Below are 11,385 nucleotides of genomic sequence, written 5' to 3'. Positions count from 1 at the left end.
TTTCATTTTGTGCTGGTTCCGCTAGCGACTGGAACTTGTTTTGTGGAGGCACACACCACAAAGGGAAGGCACTGTTGTGTGCGGGGTTAATGCACATGTTTTTCTTTTTTTGTTTGTTTTGTTCTGGGGAAAGGTCAGGGTTTGATTGTTGCACCAATGTGGAATGTGACCTTTATAATAAATTTTTTTTTACACACAATCTATTTTTTCTGATATGCCAAAATGTCAAATGTTTATGAGCGGATTGTCTCTCTCCACATGGAATGTGAATGGGTTGGGGCACCCCATTAAAAGAAGAAAGGTTTTTCTTTTCCTAAACGTAAGAAATATGATCTAGTGTTTCTTCAAGAAAGGCATCTTTCCCCACAAGAATTTGAAAAATGTGGGAAGATATGGGGTGGAATGTGTTCTTTAGTGCTGGCTCAAGTAAGAGCAGGGGAGTCACTACATTGGAAAGTAACAGACTAAAGATAAATTAGGAAGAGTCATTACTGTTTTAGCAGACATTCAGGGGCAAAGGTTGGTTTTGGCTAATATTTACACACCTAACATTGATTATCAGAGCTTTTTTATAGATATTGAAAGGATGTTGCAAGCCGCTGGCAACCCTCATGATACATACATACATACATATATATATGTGTGGTGGTGGTGTAGTGGTCTAAGCACATAACTGGTAATCTGGTGATCAGAAGGATGCTGGTTCGAGCCCCCACAGCCACCACCATTGTGTCATTGAGCAAGGCACTTAACTCCAGGTTGCTCCAGGGGGATTGTCCCTGTAATAAGTGCACTGTAAGTCGCTTTGGATAAAAGCGTCTGCCAAATGCATAAATGTAAATGTAAATATATATTCCCTCAGTGACCATCTGCTGGTGGTGAAATATTTAACTCCGCCATTGATGTTAATAATGTTTTTAAAGAATTCAATCTTGATCTCTATTGTTCCACGTCTTTGTCTACTGAAGAAGATATTAGAAACGTTGTCGAACCATTAGAACTCCCTAAACTGACGACTGAGCAAAAAATATTATCTTGATTCTGAGATAACTTGGAGCTTGGCAAGGTAATTAAGACCTTGCCTACAGGCAAGGCTCCAGGGCCAGATGGCTTTGCTGCTGAATGTTTTAGATTTTATGCTACAGAACTGGCTCCATTTTTGTTAGAAGTTTATACAGAATCATTATAGAATGGAAAGATTCCGCCAACCATGACACAAGCCAGGATCAGTCTGATTCTTAAAAAGGACAAAGATCCAAGCGAGTGTAAGAGTAACAGTCCCTGATCAAGCAAGATGTAAAAATATTGTCAAAAATCCTGGTTAACCGATTAAGTTATGACATCTCTTATACATATAGATCAGGTGGTGCTTATTTGGGGCCATAGCTCTTCTGATAACATTAGGCATTTCATCAATATCATGTGGTCAGTGGTGAATGATCAGACTCCGGTCACTACCATCTCACTTGACACTGAAAAAGGCGTTTGGAATGGCTATATGGTAGAATGGGATTATTTTAAGATTTTGGAAATATACGAGTTGGATTAATTTCAGATTATTTTACTTTGGATAGGAGCACCAGGCAGGGTTGCCCTCTTTCCCCATTATTGTTCTGTCTTGCCCTGGAGCCATTAGCAGCTGTGATGAGGAAGAATTTCCGTTTAATAAAAAGGTTTGTGTGATGTGAGTAGGTGGGCTTCATTACATTTATCTATGATTGGGAAGGTTAATGTTATTAAAATGAATTGTATTTCAAAATTCAACAACCTGATACAGTCTCTCACTGTAGATGTCCCCCTCTCTTATTTCAAGTGTAAGGGGGATGAGGTAAAGGAGGAATAGTGAAGCCACCCAACTGGCCCAAGGACTGTATCCAATGGCATAGCTTAAGGTCTCCTGTGTGTTCTGTTTTATCGTGCGCATTCAGATTAAGTTATTTCGTTCCAATTAAATAACTATATTATTCATTTTATAATCCTTGTTTATTTTATCTGACTCCAATTATAAAAGTTTCTAAGGATATATGAATTATTAAATGTGATTTAACATGTAATCATCGTATTTAAAAAATAGGGTTCTATTTTATATTGTACTTGTTCATTCGGATTCCTGATGTGTCTCGCGCCGGACGTGTACGTTGATCTCACGGACACAAATACGGCAGTACTGGTCATTAAAACAGTAATTGACTAAATACTAATTAGATGGCTGCTCACACTCGCCCTTTTATCTAAAAGTATTTTGTTTATTCCCCTTAGATAGTAAACACTTAGAGTAACATTATTTCTACCCAGAGGTCATGACCACTAAATTTACAAAGATAGACCAACAAGTTAAAATAGCTTTATATAATCATGCCATAGTTTATTATGTACACTTAGCTATAAAATATTACAAAAACCAGAGGTTTCGACTTACCCCTATTTAGGCTTTGTTGACAACATGTTGTCCTAAACGGAAATTCCCTATCGAGCCTATACACTCCAAGTACACTAGAGCTCCAACTAACAAACTGGCATTATTTCTAAAGTCTCAGTCGGTGTGCCCCATGCTACTAACATGGTTGTAGATTTGTGGAAACATGGACTTAATGTATTCTACAAAAGACAATAGTTTTAAATAGAGTAAATCAGAATAAATTCAAATGTATCAATTTACCAGGTAAAATAATAAATTCATCAATTCAAATTAGAAAATAAGCCAAATTAAGACATGTTATCAAAACATAAGAAATTCAAATTGCAATTACCTGATAGAAACTACACACATCAATCTGTGTGGAAGATCTGAATGCACATTCCCATTATTAAAATTACACACATCAGTGTGGGATCATCTAACTACAGAGAACCATAAACAACGAGTCACCTCTCCTTAAATACCCAAACCTTAAACAAAAGGAAATTTTGGGAGTGGTTAGGTTTGGAAGTCCTGGTGGTCATACCTTATGTTAATACATAATACCTTAATACATATAATACCTTATAATTAGCATACAGTCAGACAGACCTCCAGAATTATACAGCATTTGGCAAAATACCTTATCACTTTGTTACCATTAGTTTTATCAACATGGGAAAGAGACCAATATACCAGTCACACTGACACATTTCAAATGATATCAAACATACTTGTCATTATTTGTAAACATCTTAGGTGTAGATCTTAGGTGAGTTTGAGGTGTAATGAGCTGAAGGGAAACAGGATGGGTAGAGGGGGACAGAGATTTACATTTTATGGTCCTTGCTCAGCAGGATGTGTTGACTCAGGTGGAGATGCTCATCTGTGTAAGAGTTTATATGACTTGGTTCTTGCAGAGTTCTTTGACTTTTATGACATCTTAAGCCAGCTTTAAACAAGCAATTTGTTAGCATAGTGAAGTCCTGAAGCATAGTGAAGCTGAATGGTAAGCGTCCTAGATTACATTTTAATAAATTGCATAGGCCGATCGACAAAGGTTGGCTAGACCTACCCAAGATTTTGTTTTATTATTATGCATTCGGTCTTAGACATTTGGCTCATTGGTTGCTTCCATCAGAAAGAGCCCCTCCCCGGTTTTATTTTGAACGGGAAGTTCTTACCCCTATTTCACCAGTGCAAAGCCTTTCTATCACACTAAATCGGAGAAGTTAAGCTACACCCGTTATCTTGCATTTGCACTGCAGTACGGAAAAAGTGTCGAATGTTTAATTCAGACATTTATTAAAATGTTGCCTAAATTATAAGTCCCCTTTCTGCTGGTCAGAGCGGATTGTAAGGGGGGTTACTAAACTCAGTGACCTATATGAGAGCGGATTGTTGAGATCATTTGAAGATTTGTTTCAACATTTTGGGATTCCTAGATCTCAGTGTTTCAGGTATTTACAGCTGTGGCACCTGCTCTGTACTATTTTTGGGATTAGCATATACTCCCCTAAAGCAACAGATACTCTGGGAGTGATGATTACTGCTTTTGGAAAAGGTCATGAGGCATCAGTGTATTTTTGGAGGAAGGAGTGTGGGCTAGGATTTTAAAAACAAAGTCTGCATCTAGAGATGCAAGGGCACACTTTATGCAATTCAAGATTATACATCGATTGTATTGGACCCCCTCTAGATTGTATAGGCTCGGTCTTAAAGACACACCCACATGCTGACGATACCAATCGGAGGATGGAGACATGGCCCATGTTTTTTGGTGGTGTATTGAGATCCAGGGGTTTTGGGTGAAGGTTCAGAGTTTTGTGTGTAACATGTCGGGCACTCAGATTTCTTTTCAAGTTTTTCGTTCTGGGCGATGGGGAGGTCAACGATGTGGGGAATAAAAACGAAAAATTGGGTCCTGACCAGTGTAATGGTTGTCAGACAGATTGTTTTGAGGGGATGAGTGCCCCAATTTCAGGAGTGGTGCACGAAGATGGGGAGGGTGGTGGCATATGAGGAAATGTTATTTAGTAGACTGGGTAAACTGGATTAAGTTTGTTAGGAAATGAGGCAATTGGAGGGCTCTCGGGGAGAGATAGCAGAGAAAGATGTTTAGATGCATATGTGTGTGATTATTACATTTATTTATTTGTGTGTGTGTGTGTGTGTGTGTGTGTGTATGCTCATGTGACCACTGGAGTGTTTGTTGGTGATAGGGTGGGGATGGGGATTGGGAGGGGAGAGGTAGTGGTGGGGATTAAATGCTAAATATTGATTCCATGTATATATGGTTTGTTTTTCGTGTTTTCTGTGTGAATCAATAAAAATGTTAAATCACAAAAAAATAACCACCGTGTCACCTAATATACAGTCTAGTGCAGAATTAAATTTGGGTATCTAAAGCCCCACAGATAAAATTCTGGACTCTTACCCAGAATTATTGAATCTTAGCACAGAGCCACAGAGCATGGGCTATGTCTCCATCCTCCAACCAGACTACGTACAGATGCTTCAAAGTGAAACACAAGGACTTTAAGCAAATTTGTATTTGTTTTCAAGGACTATGTGAGAAGTTATTCATCAAACAAATTCTTCATTTGATAATTTTAAATAAAATAAAAAACATTGTATTTTTTAATTTAACTTTTATTTTGATAAAATACCACTTACTACAAAATAACATAAAGGGTAATAATATTTAATTAAAATTGATTGTTGCAAAGATTTGTACTTGTTAATAGAAATACACCATAGCATTATCTATAAGACATAAATTTTGAAATCCTCAACCAAAAATAATAGTCGTGATAGGCCCTTACTGAACAACGCTGCAAAAAGTAATCAGGTGCCACGTGCCGTCTATGCGCTGCTTCAGTAGCGGTGTACACCATATTTACATCTGATGATAACGATACTAAAAAATTTTGCAATGAAAGTGCTTCTCCTAGACATGCACATGCATAAAGTTCTGGGCCTCATTTACCAATAACTACTGATCATAGTAGTTAAGAGCATTTTCTACGAGCAATTTTATGAACGTTCGTTATTTTTTATGTGCACCCAGGGAATGATATAGCACCCGCCACCCACAAAATGTGACGAGACTATCCAGTTTGCGAGACTATCCTTGTCCAAATGTATTTCATGCTTGAGTAATTTTGATCATCTACTTACAACAGGTAGGTGACCAGTAAGACATCTCGGAGTGACACAAGACAAGAAATGCTGTTAATCACAAAGACACATATTTGAAGAAACACTTTATAAAAATGTTTAAGAACAGACAAAAGAAAAGCCTACAATGCTCGTGTCTGATTCGCAGTTTTTTTTTTTTTCAGAGGCGTGCAATGGGATCCTATTTTGTGGAAGAAGCATATGTAAAGAGTTATCACTCCTTTTTCTATGTTTCTTTCGACTGAAAGCTGTTTGGAAGAATAATGTAATCTATTGGATGCTGCAAATGATCTCCGGTCATCTTGAGGTGCTGTGAGTTTTGGTTTATTTCCAAAGAGCAGTTCGCTCTTACACATTGTGAAAACAACACTGCAGGTTCAGTAATATTTACAGGTATTTTTCTATTAAAGAAACAAAGACGAAAATGATTAAATCATAAATACAAGACACATTCACCTTGAACCAAAAATTGAGTTCCATTTTCTTTTCTTTAGGCAAAATTAACTGTATTACCTTAAAACGCAATACAAACGCATTTCATAAGAACACACATTTGGCAGAATTTTTTGGAATTTTTCGGGAACACTTACGCTTCATTCAAAAAATTACAGCCAAATGAAACGAGGCGGTAAACCAAATTTTGTTAAAAGAAATATTTGTGTAGATTTATTATCGATTATTTCAGCAGTAATTCATCAAATAATGATTAAATGATGGAGAAGAGTGCAGTTGAGCACACATGTTAAAAGAGATGATACATGTGTCTGGATCACAATAGTGGATTGATGCTGTTCAGTCCCGCAGATGTGTCATATGAAGGTGGTCAGCTGTGTACGCTCAGAATTTGGCCTGCAAGATCATTGCGTGTGCAATTTGCATTCAGCATAGTTCTCTTTGTGAAGTCGTTTCGACACAGATACTGGGCACCTCCTAAACGCCCCTCAGCATACAGCACCTCCGCCTGAGCATGCTCCAAATGTTGCTGTACCACAAGGAGCTTGGGCGAGGAGACCTCGTCCTCCTGCATCAGAGAGACCTCAAGGATGCAACCACCCCATGAAAAAGAAGTAGCTACGTACTCACCCCACAATCCCCTGAGAGAAGTGAGGCAGGTTATAGTTCGCCCTGCCTCCCCTCGTTCAAAGTTATCACCACTTGATAAGGGGACTGTTGAAAACAAGGCAAAGTTCAGAGAAATGCCAAGTGTGTGTTCTCACTGTCCCAAGGCAGTCAATTCTGTGTTCATGTCACACAAGAACTCTAACATGCACAAAAATAATAAAGGACAAGAGCCCGGTTCAAACAATGCCCAAATTAATGTTTGCAAAACAAGAATTGAAAGCAAAAAACTATGTTTTGCACAAAAAAAAAAAAAAAGTCAAAATCCAATAAAGAAGGATTTAAATTCGAAACAATCTGGAAATCCGTAAACACTGTTTGAGCCATTGTATGAGGTGGATATTAAGATCTTGTCTTACAAGACAGCTCTCTTGCTCTCGCCTCAGCAAAGCGCGTTGGGGAACTTCATGAAATGTCGAAACAAAGCAAAGATCTTAAAAGATTAGTACACCCAAAAATTAAGATTTGCTTATCATTTTCTCACCCTCAGGCCTAAAAACCTAAGACTTTTTTCTTCATCAGAACAGGATTTAAGATTTTTAGGAAAGTATCCCAGGTTTTAGGTGTTTAGCTTCATCCAATGCAAGTGAATGGACACACATTTTTGAAGGTCCAAAAAGCATACTTAGTCAGCAAAGTAATCCACACAACTCCAGTCGATCAAGTAATGTCTTCTGAAGTGAATCAATAAGTTTGTGTAAAGACGAATCGCTAACTAAAAATTTATTAACTTTAAAAAATAATTTCCTGTAAATACTCAATGCCTCCCGTCACTGTCGCATGACATCAATACGTTTGCACGTTCACGTGAGAATTTAGAAATTCCGCTCTGTTTACCACAGAGGAATGTACTTAATGCGAGAGTTAGGTCAATTCAAGCTGGCGGAAGCACAGATTTAAAGTAAAAAACAAATTTTATTTGCAATTAGTTTTTCACTCAAATGTATCGATTAGCTTCAGAAGACATTACTTGATCGATTGGAGTCGTGTGGATTACTTTGATTCTGCCTAATAAATGCTTTTTGGACCATCAAAAATTGTTGTCCATTCTTTCCCACTCCCCATCCTCCAGTAACAATTTCAAATCTCTTTCCCATAACCTCTTAAGAGCTGTTAAGGCTCCATCTAGTCATCCAGACTCTAAAACAACAAGGAATAATAAATTGACACTTCATGACCCTTTCAAAAGGCAGTGAGCACCATAAGAGTGTCTGCAGCCTTAATGCCACAAACTGAGCCTTCAAACAGCACAAAGTATTCTTTAACACAATTGTGATTTTGCTAGAATATAAATAATTTTGCTACGCAAACCTTACATGTCATATTAAATATAAAATAAACAAATATCAAATGCCATGTTTTCTCCTAATACATATATATATTAAAAAAAGACTGGTCAGACAGGACACAGTCAGCAGGCATGACATAAAAGCAAATAACATTTTAAATTTGAGTAATTTATAGTATTTTAAAATGTTTGGGGTAATTTTTTCATTAAGGTTGTCTCCCAAATTTAAACGCTATAGGAGGGTTAAGAATGAGACTGAACAGTCTTGGTTGGCGGTAGTTCACCTTTCTTTAATGACTCTGTGTAAACTTAACATAAATGGATCCAGTTCTGTGACATAAGATCTAAAACATTCTGTGGCAAAATCATCTGGCCCCGGTCCCTTACCTGTTTGCAACGCTTTAATTACCTCAACAAGCTCACCCAAATTAATATCCGAGTTAAGACCATATTCTCCTCAGGTGTGAATTACAATCAATATTCATGATCATTCATGATCATTCACACCTCCTAGCTTATGGCCTTTCTAACACTAAAAGACTTACAAAAGTTAAAATACTATATTGTTTTGTATGAATGAGTGATCAGGTTGGTTTTCACATAATTATGTAGCAAAAACTCTAGGCTACAAGATCCAGTTCTCAAAAGTATTGTGGACAAATGTTTAGTATGTGTTATATGACCTTATTTAAATGACTTAATTTAGTTTTTTCAAAAATAAACATTATTTTCTCAAAAATACAAACATGTACGCACATGTTGCTCACATAATATTGTAGCCCAGTTTGTGCTGAATACAGTGTTATCAGACTTTAGCCATTCATATGTTTTTGAGCAACTGATAAAAGCACAAATTTCAAGGCATGTCAAAACTTCTCCAGGGCCCAAAACACCCTCAGACCCCAGACGGTTAATGCATTTCTGAAAAGTTCAATTCTTTAGAAACGGTGTAAGGTTGACAAATGTATATCTTGTGCATTAAAATATGCAACTGACCAAGTGATTCACTTCACCCTTTCTAAAGTGTGTGGAAGTTCTGTTGGAAAGCAACAACTCTCAACTATACATAGAAACATGCTAAATGATTTCAAAAGCTTGTCACAGCACTATATTTTGTAGACGTCCAACAAAGCCACAGATCATTCATCCAATAAAAATACTTTGATGCCTGCCATCCATCTTTTTATAGTGTAGTAGTTGAAGCGGATCATTTCGTTTAAAAAGAAATGTTCAGATTCATTATTTTACTACTGTTGTGTTTGAAAATGGTGAGAAGACTGCTCTACTGCTTGGACGGAACAGTCCCAACGCTATCTTTGGAGGGCATTGTTTAGGGAAGATGGGTGTGTATATTTAACAGCTTAAAGTCTCGTGGAAGTTCCTGAATGGCCTAATTATTAAAAATCATCAGCATATTTTCAGTCACAAATGGTTTGAATTGTAATTTTTTTTTCAATATTTGAATGTGTGTGTTCCAGCAGAACATTGTACCTCATATATTTTTTGGAAAATGTATATTCAAATGATTCTTTTAAAGAATTTATTCTGGCCCTTTTTATAGCATACATAATGCATATATAAATTGTACAGTATATGAAGGAGAGCACTGGGAAAGATGTAGAATATCCATCAGTTATAAGACATTCAAACACTAGCAGAACAGGGTGTAATCAAAATAATGAATTAATAAATGAAATACGTTCCTCCCATTATTTGACTTAAGATCTATTTTTACAGGATTTCTTAATGCCTCATTATTAGTTATGTCCTTTCAATTTCACAGGGATATTTCAGACTTTGTGCAACCTGACTGCTGTACATTTACAGGCATGAACCTGTATATAAGGAAAGTACCTTGTCTCTGGTGCAAATGTGTTTCTTTCCTCGAACTTCACACACTCGTGCAAACTTGAGGAAACGCTGATAGTCAAAATTGTTCTGAATTCCCAGATGATAACAGTCTCTGTCCATAAAAACATATAATATTTTCATTCAATGGTTATGATAAGTGATATTCAAAATGATCAAATATCATCACCAATAACTGGCAGCAACTTTTCTTACCGAGCAAAATAATCCCATTTGTCGACATCGATGCCATTTCTTTTATTGGCCACTATTTCATAGAGGAAGGATTTGTCCTTTGGCCGGCCCTTATATGGCCACTGAAGGGTTAAAGAAAGAAAGCACTGAATGTAAATGTGTATGGCAGAGGTTTCATTTCACACCCACCCATAATGATATGATTACTGAACACTGATGGTTGATTACATGTTTACAATTAACTGCTGGAAATTAAAATCAAAACTAATATATATATATATATATATATATATATAAAAATCATCCATCTCAGCTTCAAATGCTCTTTCAGAAAGAGAGAAGTTAAAGAACAGATTAATCAAAACAAACATTTTGAAGAACTAACTTGTGTGACTTACAGTACAGGGAACTGAAAACTGTTTTTCATATGCATTATTAAAATATTAACATTTATTTTTAAAACTTTTCTCATAAACTTCTTTTCAAACCGCAGACTCTTGGAAATTCCAATCACTTCCACCTACAACTCAAAGCAAAAAAATTGAAATAGGTCCAGTAGGTTGGGTACCATGATGACACACTTACATACCGTACAGTCTAGAACGGGGGGATGTAGAGGCCCAGCGATCTGTTCCTTAATGAAAATAAGGTCATCTGGGAGGGTCAAGCCATGCTGTACCATCACCACCTCCAGGCCGTTCACCTTCACCAGGTGGTCAAACATTTCAACTGAGGCCATCTCATGCTGTCGAGATATACACATACACAAAAGTATTCTTCAACAACATCAATCAACCTCCACCTATCGGTTATTTTTATTACTGGCTGATCACACATGCATTCACGCCTGCAAGGTTTTTTTTATTTAATTGGCATACTGTATAAGTACCTCCATGCAGCAAAAAGACCAGCTGTTGTACACTTCTGACATTAGCCTTATCACCAAAGAAGATTTACTGTGCACACAGCAACACTTTAAAATGGTCTCTAAAGGTCTATTGACTGTAGAGGGCATCACAGGATTAAACCGCATTTGAATTGCTTTGAACTGCTAGAGTCATACAGCCTTACAACACATTTTGATCAATCATTTTCCATCATTAACAGCTAATCGTTTTTTTGTCTGGAACAAAGGAGGTTGATTGTGATGGAATTTCCTCAAACACTAAAAATGGCAGCAAATAAATTGCAACTAGCTATGAGCCTAAATAGCAAAATATGTAATCTTCAAATTATAAAATCTCACATTAAACAAAAATAATCAAAGTGTCACAGCATGTAGCATGCGCTCTGTGTGTGTGTGTGTGTGTATAATATATATATATATATAAATAAAGTAGTGAGTGTACAGCTTGTA

The 11,385-nt window shown here is 36.8% G+C and overlaps 1 protein-coding gene and 1 long non-coding RNA gene across 3 annotated transcripts in view; one reads left to right on the top strand and one right to left on the bottom strand.

The window, feature by feature from the left end:
- The window catches only part of LOC127628719 (uncharacterized), a 244,004-nt gene that overhangs the window by 3,366 nt on the left and 229,253 nt on the right, over positions 1 to 11,385 (top strand). The gene's annotated exons all lie outside the window — the stretch shown is intronic.
- Positions 1 to 11,385, bottom strand: part of samhd1 (SAM domain and HD domain 1) — a 78,786-nt gene that overhangs the window by 9,537 nt on the left and 57,864 nt on the right. For both annotated transcript variants that reach the window (XM_052105521.1, XM_052105522.1), the window contains exons 7-9: positions 10,618 to 10,773; positions 10,050 to 10,150; positions 9,840 to 9,948 (exon numbers count right to left, since the gene is read on the bottom strand). In XM_052105521.1, coding sequence (XP_051961481.1) covers positions 9,840 to 9,948; positions 10,050 to 10,150; positions 10,618 to 10,773 — 366 coding nt within the window. The remainder of the gene's footprint in view (positions 1 to 9,839; positions 9,949 to 10,049; positions 10,151 to 10,617; positions 10,774 to 11,385) is intronic.

The sequence above is a fragment of the Xyrauchen texanus genome, chromosome 35 (assembly GCF_025860055.1).
Source record: "Xyrauchen texanus isolate HMW12.3.18 chromosome 35, RBS_HiC_50CHRs, whole genome shotgun sequence".
NCBI lineage: Eukaryota > Metazoa > Chordata > Actinopteri > Cypriniformes > Catostomidae > Xyrauchen > Xyrauchen texanus.
The sequence above is the reverse complement of the archived record's forward strand: the minus strand, read 5'-3'. Positions and strand labels throughout refer to the sequence as shown.